Genomic DNA, 19,654 nt, shown 5'->3' on the forward strand with positions numbered 1-19,654 from the left:
GCCATGACTGATCTCATTACACCTTAATTCTTGTTTCTATTACTTATTTTACTTCTGTCTCTGGGAAGTTCAGAGTTTAAAAATTCAGCTTGACCACAGCATCTTTACTTGGTCATTTCCGCAGTCACCATGTTCCATTTCTTTTGTATTTCTGTTTAGATCTTTTGTTTTAAGCCACCCAATCCTTTTTGGAAGAATATGGGGTATTATTAAAGTAAGACTGACTAGCAAAATTCTGTAAAAATTAAAAAAAAAATCTTGGCACTCCCAGTTCATTGGTTTTGCTGGTTCCAAGATTCAGGATTATAGTGCTGTTGAACAAGCTTGTATAGACATGAATGAGTTTCCACATTCCTATAGATTTGACTCAAGTGATCTTTGCAGATTTTCACAAGCACTGAAGACTAACCAGCCTTCCTTTAAGTCTCCCAGCACTTAATTCATCTGGTGCAACACATGCCGGGTTCTTCAGGGTGTTAGGGTGAAGCTCCTGTATCTGATCACCTACCATATTCTGCACATTTTCCATACACTCTTTCTCATCCTCTGAGAATTTAGCATTCTGGGTGATGCTACTAAGATGGATGAATAATTTATAAAGTTTTAGAATTCTAAATCTAGTTCTTTCTAGTTTCTCTTGGGGCTCAGAAAACAATGTCCCAAAATGAAGGCCTCAGAAGCAAACGTTTTTCACTTTCTCCTGCCCTCCAGCAGCCAGTCTCCTTCTCCCCAAGGCTGCCCATAGAAGTTAGAATCCCTTCATAGAAGCTAGAATCCCTCTTCCCTAAAACAGGTCCTAGGAACCAGAACTTACTTTCCCTAAAGCCAGCCATCAACCCTGAAAATGCAGCTCTAACTTTCCCTCCGCCTTGCTATGTAAATACTGTTTATAAAAACAATATGTGACTTACCTGTTTGACTATAGGTCATAAGACCCCCCCGCCACCGCTCCATTCCAGAGAGGGTCTTGCCCCAACCCTGAATGAAGGAATGCTGCTCAGAGAGGCTGAGAAGAATCTAGACGGACAGGCCTTGCTGGGCTTCCCCACTCGGTCTGTTAGCATTGGAACCTACCCTTTTTGTCCAGTCATACTTCCACGTGGCTGTCCATACTGTGTTGAACTTAAGCATAAAAATGGACAATTTCCCCTGTAACTTTGGGTCTTCATTCTGATGGCTCCTGTGTGTACACATTAAATCAATGTATATGCCTTTTCTCTAATCTGACTTTTTTGAGTTGAGTTTTCAGTGAACCTTCAGAGGATGATGGAGAAAGTTCTCCTTGACTTTTCTAAGTCAAGGAGACTTAGAAAAGTCAGTGGACACATGAATTTCTAAGTCAGTGGACACATGAATCTTTGGCTTACAGAAAGATAAGAATCAGGTAAACATGTTCTTTGAAACTCTGCATTAAAACAACAACAACAACAACAACAACAAACTTTTGTCAAAAGGAATTGTTAAATTCCCCAACCTTCATGTGCAGGGAGGTGAGATCCAGGCCCCCCTTGGAAGAAGTTCCGTGGAGTGGGCACATCTTGTGGGCCACTGGCCACTCCTGAATTCCATGGACTCTCTAGGGCTGAGATGCAGTGGAAAGATGAGCAGTGACTGTTCCCAGCGCTGTTGCTCGTCAGAGAGCATGGGATGAGGTCACTCCGGCGATCTCTCATGCTTTAGCGTTTCCATCTGTACGAGGGAGTGCGGTGTAACTTCGCAGGCGGTCGTGTGGCTCTAGGCTCAGTTTTTATTGAGAGCCTTCTGTGTGTCAGACACTGCTAGCATCATCATATATGTTCTTTTATGTAATTCCTCCACATCACAGTGGATAGAAAACATGATTCCTATTGCTACGAGCTCCAGAGCAGGAATTTGAATTTGCATTTGCCTTCGAAGCCTGAGCTGCTCACAGCAGCTCACTCTCTTTTCGGCTTTCCCATTAGGATCAAATGAGATGAAGTGTGTGGAAAGGAGAAGCAACCTTTAAAAGTAGATCTTGGTAAAATTACTGTTTTCCAAAGTTGGACCAGGGAAGCTAAGAGGAAAGAGGGACAGTCACCACTGACAGTCTTGGCCACTGTGGGCCAGGCCTGTGCCAGTTACTTGGTATCAATGAGCTTATTGGATTTGGCCTTCCCAACCACATGGACACGGGGTCAGTCTGTCTGTCCCAGAACTAGCCGGGGGTGGTGGATGGAGCCTGGACTCTGGGCCAGTCACAGCCTGATGCGACACTGGATACACTGCCTATTAGCTGTGTGCCCTTGACTTTGTTTCTTTTGGGGGGGAGGGGGGGTCTCAGTTTTGTCATCTTTTTTTTTTTAATAAAAGGGGTATTAATACCATACCCCAAAGATACTGTGAAGAACACATACGTAACTGCAATCGTACACGTGTAGCTACTCTACAATGCCTGGCATGTGGAAAATCCCTGGTAAATGCCAGTTCTGTGAAGGTGGCATCACTGTCACTGTTATTTCCATGTTCTGGGTTGGGGGCAGAAGGGCCGTCGGGCCCATGGGGAAGTACCCAGTAGAGGCCAGTGCTTTGCTTTCTCTCCTTGTGTGTGTGATTGCCCATAGATGCACTGTCAGCACCCAGGTTCCCTGTACACATTTACTGCTAACAGGGGTCATAAGTGCACAAGATCACTTTGGTGTTTGACCCGTTTCTTGGAGAAAGCAAAGATTCAATAGGGAAAGTGACGTCCATAGAGGAGATGAACGCCTCAGCAGGCTTGGCGCACTGCATCTGATCATGCGATCTCTTTCCTGCCTGGTACAGTATGGTGCTCTCTGGGCCCTTTTTCTTTTTCTTTTTTTTTCTCTTTATTTTGTAGATGGAGTCACTCTGTCGCCCAGGCCGGAGTCCAGTGGTGCGATCTTGGCTCACTGCAACCTCCGCCTCCCAGGTTCAAGTGATTCTCCTCCCTCAGCCTCCCGAGTAGCTGGGACTACAGGTGCCCGCCACCACGCCTGGCTAATTTTTTGTAGTTTTAGTAGAGACAATTTCACCATGTTAGCCAGGATGGTCTCGATCTCCTGACCTCGTGATCCGCCCGCCTAGGCCTACCAAAGTGCTGGGATTACAGGTGTGAGCCAGCACGCCTGGCCTCTGGGCCCTTTTTCTAATTCCAAGGGAGAAGGGAGACCACCTCAGATTCTGCAGTAGTGCCTGGACCCCAAACCCTAAAAGCAGAGGCCAGCTCACACCTGTTTCTAGAAACAGCTTCTGTGTCTCCTGCCCCGTAGGTTCCTGTAGTGGCTTTGGGCAGCATTTGGAACCTATGGCCAGATAAGATCCCTTAATGATGTGAAATACTGCATAAGGTCGAAGTTCCAACTTTAACATGTCTGTGCTAAATTTTTAAAACTATTCAACAATTCATGAAGATGATTTAAAACCTGAAAGTTTGAGAAGGAGAGCCAACACTCATCATTCTCCACTCTTAACACGATCATTTTTATTCCAGTGCCTTTCATTCCAGGCTAATCCATATGGATACAGATTTTTATATAGTTGTTTCATTGTGTACATAAAACTTTGTCTCCTGCTTTTTCATTTAACATAAGCATTTTGCATGTGGCTATGTGATCTTTATAATTTTAATGGGTGCATAGTATTCTTTGAAGGGATTGTTAACAGAAATTAACCTTGTATTGGTGAATGTTCTAAGTTTCTTCCATTTTTTCTCTTATAAATAATGCTGCAGTATTTGTGCATAAGATTTATTCATTATTTTAGGTTAGTTCACTGGGATGAATTCACAGAAGTGAGATTTCTTGGCTTAAAGATTTTCAGTCGCTTTCTAGTTCTTGATGTTGGGTGCCAAGCCAAGTTGTTTTCCGATAAGGTTTAATTTACACTGTGTCCTTTTGCTTTTGAAATAAGGTAGTGAGACATCTGCAGCCTGTGTTGTGATGCCAAATGTTGAGATAGCATGGAGAATGTCCCAGCTGTTGAAGGCAGAGAATGGACATGCAAATGGGTGGCACCAGAGGTAGGGGATCTCACAGCTTGTCGCTGGGTGGCACTGGTCAACCCGCCCCAGGGCAACACTCAAGAGGGAGGGAGGCCCTAGGGGTAGCCAGAGCCCCTGGAAAGGGCTGGTAGATGCCCCACAGGGCTGGAGGTTTCTGTATGGAGTCTTGCTGTAGGTCACTCATATTAGGCATGATGTGAACGTGCTCCACTCAGCTACTGTGATCTGATTGAAATAACCTTCTAAGAAAAGAGCTTGCAACTGTGGAAAGACCACTGTTTTGGATCAGGTTGACATGGAGTCTGGGCTTTGATGGGACTGTATGAACCACCTTAACCCCTGTGTTTACCTGTCTTTAAAGTGGGCTAATAAGGCATGACAGTGTCCTCTGCACAAATCCTTTGTGACAGAAGAATTTGTAATTAATAAAAAAAAAAAGACCTTTTTGAAAAAAATAGATTAAGACAATCCTTATAGGGTTTTGGGGTAATAGTCACACAGCTAATAGCTGCTGAACCCTGAGCAAAGAAAATGTTAATGAGAAAATGTACATTTTAAATGAATAAAAAGAAACATACAGTCCCTATGTATTTCTTGTTTGTTAGAAACTTTTTCAGACACTCCTCCCTGCAGCGTCACTCATGAGTTTCTCTTTCTTGGGTGCAGATAGCACACATTTTGCATGGTGTGCCTCACATGGTGTATCTCATCTCTAGCTACTTTTACCATCTTTCTAAATATCCCACGTGGGTCGTATCATTTTACTAACTTTGAAAGGATTTATCAGGCCTTTTTCGAACGCCTACTTTATCAGTCCTGAGGCTGCCTGCTTTATCAGTCCTGAGGTTGCCGTGGAGAAATGGTGGCAGGACAGTGGACTCCAGGGATTCAGTGAGCACGCAGACATGTCTTGTCTCTCACTTCTTGCTGTGACCAGTGGGTGTGATGTGCTGGTCTCTGCCATCTGCTGTCTCCCAGGGCAGCTTGGGAAAGCCTCTCCTCTCCCCCGACTTCCCTGCTTTCTTCCCTTTTCCCAAAATCCAGATCTAATTCTAATGGTCCCCAAAGAGAAGTCAACTGAAGTGTGAGGTTTCTCCCTTTGAAGATAAGGGGTAATTGCTGTACAGAGGACCTCACACTGGGGGAGAATTGCTGTAGTGGGGGAGTTGTGAGGAGTAAAAGAGAGAACATACTAGTGCTAGGCCTGGGGTGGGTGTTGAATAAGCATTAGTCCCTCTCACTCACACTTGGGTTGGCTGTACCTGGGCTGTACTGCCAGGAATTTCCAACTCTGTAATGATTTGTGAAGAGATAAGTCGGGGGAGAAGCTTAATTACAAATTTTCCATTTTGTTTGTAACCCTCAGCCCTCCTGGGGCTCTTTGCATATAATTCTGAGACTCATTTTTTTTTTTTTCTTGGAGATATTCTTTAAAACAGAGTCAAGTGTTTTATGTTTTTGGTGGTGGGGGGTGACAGAGGGTCTCTTACTCTGTTGCCCAGGCTGGAGTGTGATGATGCGATCCTGGCTCACTGCAGCCCCAAACTCCTGGGTTCAGGTGATTCTCCTGCCTCAGCCTCCCAAGTAGCTGGGACTACAGCTGTGCATCACCACACCTGGCTAATTTTTAAAATTTTTTGTAGAAGCAGGGTCTCACCATGTTGCCCAGGCTGGTCTTGAGCTCCTGGGCTCAAGCTATCCTCTCGCCTTGGCCTCCCAAAGTGCTAGGATTACGGTCGTGAGCCACCACTCCCAGCCCGGAGCCAGTTCTGACTTGGTGGTTACAGAGCAGGCCTAGGAAGGAACCAGTTGTATGGAAGTTAGGCCCTCATGGGAAGGCTTTAACCAGATGGTCATGGGAGATGGTGGCACCTACTGGTGACAAGGAGCATTGCACTTTCGCTCTGTGAGACCAGCTCGTGGGCTGAGGTGAAGGGGGGAGGAAAGCAGCCTTGCAGGTGTATTGACATGGAGGTCAGGGAGCTGCCGAGCATGGAGGAGCGCGGTGGTGATGGGAGGAAGGGGCAGTGGAGCAGCAGGGGTGTGAAATGTGCAGGGCTGCAGCCTGGCCGGCTGATGAGGCTGCCTCCTGCTGGCCTCCCTGTGGCTGCTCCACTGTAGCCCTTGGGCCCCGCTCATCACCAAGTGCTGCCTGAGGGCTTCACCTCTCTCTTCCCGCCTTTTTTTCTTACCTATTGTCAATGATTATTTTTAAATTTTTAAAATACAATTGATTTTTACATAAATCACATGGGAAATAATTTTCTAAAATAACCCCCCATTTTTTTTTTTAAAGAGACATTTTCTAGTCCAGTGTGCAGAAATTCATCATTTTTCTAAAGTGAGAGAACCTGCTTCAGCTGTGGTTGAGAAACCCAGAACAAGAAGTGAGCTGCAGTTGAGAGAGGGCTTTGTGTGCCACCCCCCGACTGGGGAGGCGGTGGACTCGGAGCAAGTGTTAGAAAATGGAGCCATAAAAGACTCCTTAAAGTGTCGGGCGCTCAGCTAACTTAGGGCTAGAATTATGTATCATCTCTTAAAGGACCTGCTGTTCTTGCCTTCAGGAATGGGAAGTTATCACCAGGAGCCAAGAGCTGACCTGCTTCATAAACTCTTATTTAGACCTAGGAATGAGGAAAAGCTGCATGTGAGTGGCATCCCTGGTGCTCGCTTTCTCTGAGCTGCCCTCTGCTTAGGTCTTCTCTGCCGAGCATAAACGTTTAGGATGGTCTGGCAGCTCTTGAAGAGAGGATGGTGGTGTGGAATAGATTCCTCTGAGGCCTTGCCCCTTATGTCCCCGGAGCTGAGCTGATTATTCTCGTTGGAATATTGGCTTTCGAGTGAGCATTTGTCAAGAGATTTGTACCTGAGTTTTCTTGAACGAAGAGGGAGGCGAGAGGGCTTAAAATTTCCATTAAAAATGAACAGGCACCCTAGAAATACATGATTGACAGATGTTGGCCCAGGAGTTTTCAGTGTAATTGCTTTCTCTGTAGGTAAAATAGGATTATGCACACATTTTTGTAATTTTTTACAATTTTATTTTTTTCTAGAACAGTTTTAGACTTACAGAAACATTGGGAACATTGTGCAGAGGCTCCTATATATCTCATACCCAGTTTCCCTGTTATTAAAACCTTACATCAGCATGATTCATTTATTGTAAAGAACCAGTATTGATATGTTATTAACTAAAGTTCTCACTTTATTCAGATTTTTGACAACATCCCCTAGTGTTCTTTTTCTGTTTTAATATGTTATCGAGAATACCACATTCCAGTTAGTGATTATGTCTTCTTACTGTGACACTTTTTTAGACTTTCCTTTTCTTTTTATGACCTTGACGGTTTTGAGGAGGCTTGGCCAGGGATTTTTTAGAATATTCCTCGTCTGGGGTTTGTTTGATGTTTTTTTCTCATGATTAGATGAGGGTTATAGGTTTGGGAGAGGAAGACCACAGAAGTAAAATATGCATAAATTTTTAAACAAGTTGTTAAATGAGTTAATTATGGAGAGGAAGGGAAGTTTAGTAGCCCTGAATAGTAACTGGAAGAGGAGTAAAGGCTGGACCCCCAGATTGGAAGAAGGCAAGTTTAATGTTCTTAATGATGGGACTTAATGTCTAACTTGTGTCATGCCTTATAGTTCAAAGGGGATGGGATAGAGTGGTTCTTACATTTTCATGTTATATCTTGGGAAACTGAGGCTCAGAGAAGCAGCCTGAGTTGCCTAAGATCATAGAGATAGACCAGGATTTACCGGATATGCCAATGCATTTGCAAACCATTCCTAGTTGCATTTTCTATGCCCAGAGGTTCTAGACTCAACTGGCTGGGTCGCTGATGGCCATGTCATCTGTGCGTAGCTATAGGGATTTAAATAGGAAGATTTTTGTTAAATGAAGGCAATTGACCAACTGTGCATGGAATGAATGTGCAGGATGATTCACCAGGCCTTCTGCCTGTTAGAGAAGTTAAATGGTTGAGAATTAATAATTATGCGATTGTAGTTCATGACTTCAGCACATGTCATTGTTACAGTTCTCACATGTTGAGCAGCCCCACGTTATTCCCCACCAGCCTGTTTTTCTCCGAGGTTACACAGTAAAATAAGTGAAGTGGTGACCTTTATCATAACATTTTTTATTTGTGAGCAAGTGGAGTATGTATAAAGCAGTTTATGACTTTGAATCCAAAATAGAAATTTGCCCTCCTCTCATTTTCTCAGCATTGAGTTTCATAAACTAAGTTTGAGTAGTGAAAGTGAAACTGGAAATGCATGGATGAAGCCAGTGGTTCTGAACACTGAGAACTGCCTGGGAGCTTCTCGAAAAACCCCCAAGGCTGGGTCCCATTCCCTAAAGTTGTAATTATATTGTCCGGGGCAGGAACAGACCTTGAGAAATCCAAAACTTGGCCTTTTGTCTTGTTTCTCACTCTACCCAGGTCTTCATTCTTAAACCTTTCATATCTTTTGAGTCTTGCCTAAGTAAAGGTTTTGGGAGCTGTTGGGCTGGAGCTTTCAGAGCTTCCAGTAGGTTGATCTTACTCCTCTACCTGTATTTTACCTGTTCTCCCTAGGTGATGAAACTAGGAGGGCCCATGGCTACTTCTGCTACATGTGGCACAAAACGTGCTTCAGAAATATTTGAGAGACTGAATGAAGCCTGTCTGTGGTCTCTAAGGTGTATTATGTTCCCTTTCTTTTCTAATGATGAGTAGGAGGAAAGATACCACTCTTTCTTGTAAACCAAACTGTTGTTGCTTTCAATGGGAATTTTTATGAAGAAGCAAAAACTGATCTCTTTTATAAATGCATAGATACCAGTGTTTTACACAGTACAGGCTTCTGGTTTTAAGAGAACTTTTGCCATGGTTCAGAGTTATCTTACTAGCCTAGTATATTAGTTTGTTTTGCATTGCCATAAAGGAATACCTGAGACTGGGTAATTTAGAAAGAAAAGAGGTTTATTTGGCTCATGGTTCTGTAGGCTGTACAAGAAACATGGCAACAGAATCTGCTTCTGGTGAGGACTTCAGGAAACTTTTAATCATGGTAGAAGGTGAAGGGGAGCAGGTGTGTCACATGGCAAGAGAGGGAGCAAGAGAGAGAAGGGAGGAGGTGCCAGGTTCTTTTAAACAATCAAATCTGTGTGAACTCTTTCTTTACCATGGGGAAAGCACAAAGCCATGCATGAGGGATCTGCCTCCATGACGCAAACACCCCCACCAGGCCTCACCTCCAACACTGGGGATCACATTTCAACATGAGATTTGGAGGAGACAGATATCCAGATGAAATCACCTAGTTAACTCTGGTGTTCTTTTTTCAGGACCCTTTCCCAGTGAGTTAAAATTAAATTTGTGAGTTTATTAATAGGTCACACAGCCTATTTGGAAAGTAAAAGTTTTTTTGCCTTCTTGTGAGGAGACCTGAAGATTATTCCTCTACACTACCCTGGTGGAACACCAACCTTGAAGAATTAGAAATAAGTCCTTCTGCTTCTCCCATGGGTCACTTTATAGGGAAAATGCTTGATCAAGGGAGGTCTTGGTCTTTAGGGGGAAACTAAGTCTACTCTGTAAAAATTTGCTTTCGAGTAAACAGTAGTTTAGTTAGTTTGTAATGTCTTAGCTTGGCAGCTTAGCTTAGCCTTACCTTTTGAGAAATGGGCTCTGAAATATAAATTATTACATCATTTAAAAATTTCTGGCAACCTGTTTTTTTCCCCAAAACTTGAGGGTTGCTGTGTGGATTGGCTGTAGTGGTAATTACTGAAAAGTCATCAAATAACAGTGAAAACTAGACAACTGATGAGAAGGGAATCAAGTAGTCATTCAGATGGTATTTTTGGTAATTTAATCTGCCTCTGACCATATGGTCTAGTCAGCTGAAATAATTTAACAGTGACAACATATATTTCAGTAAGCAGAAATTAAAAACAGCCCATTTATTTTCTGTTTTCTCCCGCAGTAATATTTTTATATCTCTGTTAACAAATATGATGTTTGCCATTTAAATTATGTGGAAGCAGCTTTGGATGATTTAGCAATATACATAACATTTATTCTTTGTTATTATCTAGTTTTATGTATGTAAGCATGTTTATTTTAGTGGTGTTTCATAATTCAAAAATGTTACCAAAGGTGGTAATTGCATTTATATTGGACATAGGTAAGACATCAGCGTGAGATGAAGACACATTTTTGCTGCACAGACTTGCTGCTTTTGTGACTCAATTCTTGGGCTTCCAACACCTCACAGCCCCTGCCCCCCACCCCTGCCCTATACAAATGACTGGCTAGGTGCAGCAGCCTCTGCCACTAGCAAGCCTTATGGCATTGATAAATGTAGTGGTTTTAGAATATTCTAAATATTAACCAATTTTTTATTAATCCTCCTGTCAAAACTGGAAGCTAGTCTCAGCTCCACCAAACCCGATTTCACGTGAGCTGGACATGGTGACATGGTTCATTATTTCTAATGAACAGACTGTGACAGGGCGACAATGAGTGATTTCCAAGACTAGGCCATAAAAGGCATCATGATGTTTCCCTTGTTCTTGTATGTGCCTTCTTCCTCATATTCAGTGGGGAAGCCAGCGCCTCTTGGGAGGACACTTAAGCAGCCCTATTGGATGGGCCCCAGTGAAGAACTGGGGCCTCCTGGCCATGTGAGTTACCCATCTTGGAAGCAGACCCTAGCCCTAGGCAAACCTTCGGAGAACAGCAGCCCTGGCCAAAATCTTTGCAGCCTCATTAGAAATCGTGGGCCAGAACCATTCAGATTCCTGACCCTCAGACACTGTGTGAGGTAATAAACATTTATTGTTTTAAGCTACTGAGTTTTGCAGCAGTTGATAAGTCATGTAGCCCTTCTGGATCCTTTTTTCCAATCCTCTGGGAAACGAATGGTTGGACTGCACAGAGCCCTGCACACACAGAGTCAATCAATAGTGCCTAAGGGGCTTGCCCATCTTCCAGCCACTGTACCTCCTCATCCCCACAGCGCCTTTCCTCCTTCACTCCCCTGACCACCTTGCCTTTGGCAACTGAGCCAAGAACACTTCTTATTTTTTTCTTATTTGGATCAGAGACAGATTATACTGGGAATATTCTATTAACAACGAAACCTATATTTACACTTAGTTTCCATAAATATTTAATAAACTCACCTATTGGGTTTACTGCTTCTGAAAATAGTGTCATAGTATTTAGAGGTCATTGCTATTTTATGTACTTAGAAATAGGGTGAATTTGAGCTGCTGTGCTCTTTGATTATGGCAGGTAAGTAGACGTCACTTAGCCATGGATTCCCATCTGATTGCACTCATGGCCTGGTTTAATTCCATTTGTGCCTCTGTTGTGTGCATTTGTAAGAACAATTTGGGAGATACATATTTTGAGGTTTTAGGATACATAATTTTGAACCAGATTAAAATGTCTAATAACAATAATCACTACCAGCTGGGGTAAGTTAGTAAGTAGGAGAAGAATTAGAGTTCTCATTATCTGGCCCAGATGCCATTTACAAAGGGAGAGAAGACCACAGCGCCATACCTTAGGGCATCTAGGTCTTTCCAGAGGCTGCGTGTGGATGCATCCAACACTCTAGACCAAGGGGTGATGCCAGGCAGGGCAGCAGCGTTCTCCTGTCCCGTGTTTCTCATTTGGTTGGCAGGGCATCCTAGACCTCTGGTTAAATTTCCCTGATGGAATGCAGTGTTTGGTCAGAGCCGCTGAGCCCTCCCTTGTCCACACTTTCCTGAAGCACCATCTGTCTGTGGGGTAATCATTCTGCATTCACTGTCAACATCCCTCCTTTGAGGGTGGTGGAAACAAAGCAGAGATGGGTCTGCATCCTGGGAAATCAAAACGGGCTTACAAGATCACAGGCTTTGAATTCTCAGCAACTTTTGACCCAGCATAAACCACATCATTACTTGTCTAATCTCAGCTGTTTATACTTGTCACTAAAAAGAGGACCTGTCTGTCACTGCATGGTTTTCCCCTTAAAAGGGAGAAAACACACATATCTGTTGGTAGCACAGCCAGGATACCAGTGGCTACTGGGCACAAGAGCCTTCTTCATACATTTGCATTCAGTACATTTCCATTTTTGAGCGGCACTGACGCTAGTGTAAATAAGTCTTATAATGTATGTAAATGTATGGGAGGGGGATTGTAACGAAAAGCTTCCACTGCAGAGTAGGCGAAGCCGGTACAATCAATCTGAGTAAGTAGGGCGAGGATTTCTTTTTTTCGGCTGCATTTATTATTGAGCAACTATTGTAAGGCCACCAGTGCAATTGGTAGCATAAGGATACAGAAGGAATATGACAGCTTTCCTTACCCTCAAAGAACCTGAACTCTTTTTGGATATCAAACATGGGCGAAGCAGGTAGCAAATGTAAAAGACCCCCAAGTGCTAACTGAATGTATCACCTACACAAGAACACTGGGCAGGCAGGGACCCGCTGGGCAGGCAGGGATCTGCTGTGCAGGAGGCATTGAACCCAGCCTCCTAATCTTAGAGAAGTTGGACTCCAACACCCACTGCCATTGGCAGGCGTGGCTGGAACCGAGGGCTCTGGCTCCAAGGCCAGTGCTGCTCCCCACGTGTCATGCGGGGTCTCCTCCTTTCCTACTTGTCCCTGCAGCATTGGCCTCTCCTCTCCCCTGCACTGACACCTCGCCCTCCCTGAGTGGTCTCCCTCTTGCTCACCAGTAGCTTTAATTACCGGGGGCCTTTTCACAACCCCAGATTTGTGCCTCCGTCTGTTTGCAGCTGCCTCCTCTTGGTATCTCACAGTAGCTTCATCATTTCCAAACCAAACCCCTCTTTATTTCCTAGCATTGCTTCTTACCCTCCCCAGCAATTTTCTTGTATCTCTTCTCCGTGGACATCACACCTGTGTAGGAAGTGCTGCAGTCAGAAACCTGGGGCCATCTTTGATTCTTCTTCCCCCTCGCACTCTTCCTGCTGCATTGCCAGCCCCTCCTAGCTGCACCTGTCTCCGCTCTGTCCCTCCGGGACCTGGACTGGGTCCAGCATGCCATCTTCCCCTTGCTGCATTACTGAAATGGCCTCCTGGGCTCTCTTGTGCCCTCTAGTGTGCCCCCACCTTATAGCCACAGTGATGTTTCTAGAATACAGGTCTCAGACTATCCTGCCACTTCCGTGCCTTCCCGTTTTTGATCTTTCCCTTGTTCCATCTGTCTGCTACACCCACCACCGCTAGTCCCCATTGTTCCTTCTTGCCTCCCTTAGGTCTCCACCGAGCTACCACTTCTGTGTACAGCCTTCCCGGGGGCCCTGTTCTACGCGGGGCCTGTGTCTCTGGGCCGTTGTTCCCCACGCTTGTCTGTGGGTGTCTTTGCACAACACAGGCCAAGATGCCCGGCCCCCGCTGTGTCTCTAGGAGCTGACTTTCTTAATACCAGGCCAAGGCCTTCGGTAGGGGTGGGCAGAAGAGAGTGGGACAAGACAAGCGTCTGCAGACCAGTGGTGGGTTGAGTGTGGGTGCTCCATCAGCCAGTGAACCTAGTCAGCCATCTTTGCAGGAATTTATTACTAGTGACCACACATATTCTGAGATGAATGGTTAGTACAATGGCTTAATTGAACTTTGTCTGTTTAGTTGGGGGAGGGAGGAAGCTATCTTATCTAGAGGCAGTACAGCTAAATGACTGAGACCATGAACTCCAGCCCTGAGCTCCCCAGGGTGTGGATCCAGCCTCATAAGAACACTAAACGTTCCGTGCCTTGGCTTCCTCACCTGTAAAATTGGAATAGTAATAGCATTGCAGGAAGATGAGCGTATGTGCAGTGTCCAGAGTGGGGCTTGGCACCTCGTAAATACTGTGTTAGGCAGCAGCCACCATGGTGGTTCCTCCTTTTCATTGTCCTCCCCTCCCCCTCCTCCTCTGCCTCCTCCCCCTCTTCCCCCCTCCTCCTCCCCCTCCTCCTCCCCCTCCTCCTCCCCCTCCTCCCCCTCCTCCTCCCCCTCCTCCCCCTCCCTCTCCCCTCTTCCTCCTCCCCCTCCCTCTCCCCTCTTCCTCCTCCCCCTCCCTCTCCCCTCCTCCTCCTCCCCCTCCCTCTCCCCTCCTCCTCCTCCCCCTCCCTCTCTCCTACTCCTCCTCCCCCTCCCTCTCCCCTCCTCCTCCTCCCCCTCCCTCTCCCCTCCTCCTCCTCCCTCTCCCTTCCTCCTCCCCCTCCTCATCCCCCTCCTCCTCCTCCCCCTCTTCCTCCCCCTCCCTCTCCCCACCTCCTCCTCCCTCTCCCTTCCTCCTCCCCCTCCTCATCCCCCTCCTCTTCCTCCCCCTCTTCCTCCCCCTCCCTCTCCCCACCTCTTCCCCCTCCCTCTCCCTTCCTCCTCCCCCTCCCTCTCCCCTCCTCCTCCTCCCCCCTCCCCTCCTCCTCCTCCCCCCTCCCCTCCTCCTCCTCCCCCTCCCCTCCTCCTCCTCCCTCTCCCTTCCTCCTCCCCCTCCTCGTCCCCCTCCTCCTCCCCCTCCCTCTCCCCACCTCTTCCCCCTCCCTCTCCCCACCCCTTCCCCCTCCCTCTCCCCACCCCCTCTCCCCACCTCTTCCCCCTCCCTCTCCCTTCCTCCTCCCCCTCCTCATCCCCCTCCTCCTCCTCCCCCTCCTCATCCCCCTCCTCCCCCCCCATCCCCTTCCCCTTCCCCTTCCCCTTCCCCATTTTTACTTTAGGAGCAGGTAGTTAAGATGATAATCTGCAGTTTTTGACCTGGAAGTCCAGAACAAAACAGTCCTATGTGAGTGACCTCCTAGAAATATATTCTTGGGTTTTTATGACATTTTGAGAATCAGGCTCTTATAATTTAGTTTAAATTGAGCCCTAGCCTGTCATTCCCACTCTGACTTACATAAAGGGCCAGATTTAGCTTTTTACCAGCTGCATAACCTGGACAAATTGCTTAGCCTATCTTATGTGTCCTCATTGTAAGGCAGGAATTATAAAATGCAGGAATGAGAGAGGGTCTATGCGCAATGCTTGGCGCATCGTAGGTATTCGTGAATGGCATGGCTTGTTCCGTCTGCATGGTACCTTGTCATGCCGTAATTATATGGGCATGAACTCACCCTGCACTAGTTTTATAGTAGGCATCGTTGATTGGAAGGAAGAAGGGAGGTTGAGGAGTGTTACCTGTGGGCAAATCAATCTTACTTGTGGGCACACAAAAAAAGTTTATTTTCTGGGAAAACACTGATGGTTGACCTGCAAATGTCAGATAATGACTACAGATAATGACTTTATTTTTACATGTAGAGAATATGCTAGAGTCACCAGCCCCACTGGCAGTGTTCACTTTTGATTTTATTTAGCTACAAGTTTAAATGATTTGATCCATTAGCTGGTGTACATAGGAGGCCAGATGCCTATGGGGTGAGGGGTTGAGAGGTGGGAATTATCAGCCACAATGCTACAATCAAGCCTCAAAATAAAAAATAATGCTTAATTAAAAGTCTGTAGAGTGTGACTGTGGTAATTTCATTACTTGCTGATTTAGTATTCACACGTATCTCCTTACTTTGTAAAGCCAGTTGGTGGGTTAAATTCTCTCACTGTTGCCTATCTGCCAGGGTTCCCGCAAAATCAGTGCCAGTAGTAAATTGAAAGTTTCTTTATAGCCAAGTAATCTCAAAAGCCAAGTTATAAATATATCTTTTCAAAACTTTTTTGCGGTAAAAATTATTTAAATTGGGATACAGCTGCATTTTAATACATTTGTTGCAGTGTGGGGTAAGACTTGCCAAAGTACATGGGGCACTTAAAGGCCAGGAAGGCGTTCTGCTGGGTGGGTGGGGCTTGGACCCCTGGCTGCAGAATGGTTTCTCTCACCAGCCCGCCAAGGCTACAGTTCTTCCCCTCCTGCCATTTTCATGGCAGCCCTGATGTGATAAACGCAGCTGTATCGCCTCATTAGAGAAGCAACGGAAGGAAAAGCTGGCCAAGAGATGGGGGAGTCTTAGGCACAGTTTCTGTCTAATTACCGCACCTCTTGAGTAAAAATGCAGATTATTGGCAGAGCAAGTTGCATTTGGAAAAAAATGTGTCATTTGGCCCATGCCCTGAGGTTTACCCTTCTGCAGATCTCACTTTACATTTTAAGTAAAGAACCAAAACGTCTCCAGTGGTGAACGTGCATGCAGCACGCAGTCCGAGCTGGTCCAGAGGAGTGCTGGTGGAATAAACCCAGGGAGAGCTGGGTTCCCCGCCCCACAGGGAGGGATTACTGTTGCGCATCAGCCTAATCGCATCTGCTCAGGAAAATGGCCAACTGACAATGCTTGGCTCACAGGAGTCTGGTGGGAAAATTACTAGCCATGGGTTATTTCTGATTTGGGTTATATACAGAAACCTTTCTTATTTTAGTCACAGAAATCAGATTCCCAGTGGTGGAAAAATATATTTAGCTCTGTGGTTGTGCAGTTGTTATTTAGTCTGATTTAATGTTGATAAATTAGAGTAAATTGTTTGCCCAGATGAGTTGAATAAATTCTGCCAGAGCTTATATCTTATTCTGTTTTCACATTGAGTCCTTAATGTGTATCTCTGTTTCGGCAGTCCTATTAGAGTAAGCCCTAGGAAAAGCTTGGTGGCCCTACCCCCTGCTCCGGTGTTAGTCAGTGGAATTAAATCATTTAACACTCTCTGAGGGGAGCTCAAAGGAGCCCTTAGGGAGAATCTGGTCCTAAGATGTCCATAAACCACCTAAGATGTCTGGAGAGCTACCTTCATTTTAATGGTCTTAATTTAACCACTCTAGAATTATTTCATTTAATCCACTTTCCCTATCTCGCTTCCCCACCCTCAGAAATCCCCAAAGCCCTGGGAGTTTTCGGAGTATTTCCTTCCCACAGATAAGCAATACAAATATAAAATGAAGAGAGAAATGCAAACCCTTGGGAAAGGTCATGCCCATGCTTTTCTCCCCTTGCATCTTGACTCCCTAACAATTTCTGGTGTGTGGAGTCTTTAAGATGTGCCCTCCCTCAGTGCATCCCCAGGGCCAAGTGTTACTCTCCTAAGACTCGGTATGTATTGAACTGATGAGTGAAGGTGTGCTTGAAGAACCAGTCAACTCATTCAGTGTCTTTGTTCCCCTAGGAGGACTGGAATGAAATTGACCCCGTTAAAAAGAAAGACCTTCATCACAGCAATGGAGAAGAGAAAGCACAAAGCATGGAGACCCTCCCTCCAGGTACTGCCAGGGGCCAGGAAGCCATCTTGCTTTGAGCACGTGATTGGGAGTGGACTGAGCATGGCTTTTGGAGCAGGTGGTCTGTGGGGAGAGGCTGGATTCCATAGGTCAGCAGGAGACACCACCCTAGAGCACCACTTTGCCGACTTCCATCGGACCCATTAGTGGGTGGTCAAGTTAAAACTTTAATGGGAGGTGACCAAAATGTATTGAAAGAGAAAATAAAAATAGACTGAATTAGAAAGTATATATTAGTATATATTAGTTCATGAAATATTTTTAATAGACTTTATTTTTTAGGGCAGTTTTAGCTTCAGAACAAAACTGAGGGGAAGGTGCAGAGAATTCCTGTATACCTCCTGCACCCCCACCCCCAACACACATACAACCTCCTCCATTGTCAGTATTCCCCAACAGAGTGGTACATTTGTTACAATCCATGAACCTGCATTGAAATGTCATCATCACCCAAAGTCTGTAGTTGACATTAGGGTTCACTCTCGATGTTACACATTCTGTGGGTTTGGACAAATGCATAATGGCATTTAGCCGCCACTGTAGTATCATACAGAGTCGTTTCACTGCCTTAAGAGTCCTCCGTGCTCTGCCTGTTCATCCTTTCCTCCCCCCAGCCCCTAGCAACCAGCGATCCTTTTGTTGCCTCTGAAGTTTTGCTTTTCTAGAATGTCAGGCAGTTGGAATCATAGAGTATGTCAGCTTTTCAGATTAGCTTCTTTCACTGAGTAATATATATTTAATATATATTTATTTTAATATATTAATATAATTAATATAATATATTAATATTTTATATATATTTAAGGTTCCTCTATGTCTTTTCATGGCTGGATAGCTCATTTCTTAATGAATTAATATTCCATTGTCTGGGTGTATTTGTTTATTCACCTAGTGAAGGACATCTTGGTTGCTTCCAAGTTTTGGCAATTATGATTAAAGCTACTATAAATATCTATGTACCGATTTTCATGTAGACATAAGTTTTCAGCTCATTTGGGTAAATACCAAAGGGTATGATTGCTGGATCATATGGTAAGAGTATGCTGAGTTTTGTAAGAAACTGCTAAGTTGTTTTCCAAAGTGTCTTTTCCATTTTCCATTCCCACCACAGAGAGTGAGGGTTCCTGTTTCTCTACATCCTCACCAGCATTTGGTGTTGCCAATGTTCTGGATTTAGGCCACTCTAATAGGTGTGGAGTAGTATTTCACTTTTGTTTTTATTTTCAGTTCTCTAATGACATATGATGTTGAGCATCTTTTCATAGGCTTATTTGCCATCTCTATATTTTCTGAGGTGTTCACGCCTTTTGTGCATTTTTAATCCAGTGGTTCATTTTCTTATTGTTGAGTTTTAAGAGTCTTTACACATTTAGGATAATCATCCTTTATCAGATACGGGTTTTGTAAATGTTTCTCCTAGTCTGTGGCCTATCTTCTCATTGTCTTGATAGTGTTCTAGAAGATTTTAATTGATTAAAATCTGGCTTATCAGTTATTTCCTTCGTTGTCATGCCTTTGGTGTTTTCTCTAAAAAGTCTTCACCACAAAAAGGTCACCTAGATTTTCTTCTATGTTATCTTCTATGAGTTTTATACTTTGGTGTGTTTACTTATTTATTTGAGACAGAGTCTCACTCTGTTGCCCAGGCTGGAGTGCAGTGGTGAAATCTCAGCTCATTGCAACCTCCGCCTTCCAGGTTCAAGTGATTCTCCTGTTTAAGCCTCCCAGTAGCTGGGATTACAGGCACCTGCCACCAAGCCCAGCTAATTTTTGTATTTTTAGTAGAGACAGGATTTTGCCATGTCGGCCAGGCTGGTCTCAAACTCCTGACCTCAGGTGATCCGCCCGCCTCGGCCTCCCAAAGTGCTGGAATTACAGCGGGAGCCACCACGCCTGGCCTACTTTGGTGTTTTACATTTAGGTCTGTGATTCATTTGGAGTTAATTTTGTGAAAAGTTTAAGAGCTGTGTCTAGGTTCTTTTTTTTTTTTTTTTTTTGCATGTCCAGACCTTCCAGAAACATTTGCTGAAGAGACTCTCTTCTCTCCGCTTTATTGCGTTTGCTCCTTTGTCAGAGATCAGTTGGCAATATTCATACGGTTCTGTATGGGGGCTGTTTATTTGCTTCCATTGATCTGTCTGTTATTTTGCCACTACCACAGTGTCTTGATTACCATGACTTCATGTAAAGTCTTGAAGCCAAGTAGTGTTAGTCACCTTTGTTTTCTTTCAAGGTAGTTTCAGCTATTCCAGATCTTTTGCTGTTCCATATAAATTTGTAAATTTTAGAATCAGTTTGTTAATATCCACAAAACAACTTGCTGGGATTTTGGCTCGAATTGCATTGAATCTATAGATCAGTTGAGATTAACGGACATTTTGACCATATTGTCTTATTCCCCATGAATGTCAAATATTTCTTTGTTTAA

The 19,654-nt window shown here is 44.7% G+C and overlaps 1 protein-coding gene across 2 annotated transcripts in view; it reads left to right on the plus strand.

Annotated features, from left to right (window-relative positions):
* Positions 1-19,654, plus strand: part of GALNT2 (polypeptide N-acetylgalactosaminyltransferase 2) — a 216,174-nt gene that overhangs the window by 95,577 nt on the left and 100,943 nt on the right. For both annotated transcript variants that reach the window (XM_055234905.2, XM_063614004.1), the window contains exon 2: positions 17,115-17,208. In XM_055234905.2, the coding sequence (XP_055090880.1) occupies positions 17,115-17,208 (94 nt within the window). The remainder of the gene's footprint in view (positions 1-17,114; positions 17,209-19,654) is intronic.

This window comes from Symphalangus syndactylus, chromosome 19 (genome assembly GCF_028878055.3).
Source record: "Symphalangus syndactylus isolate Jambi chromosome 19, NHGRI_mSymSyn1-v2.1_pri, whole genome shotgun sequence".
Taxonomy (NCBI): domain Eukaryota; kingdom Metazoa; phylum Chordata; class Mammalia; order Primates; family Hylobatidae; genus Symphalangus; species Symphalangus syndactylus.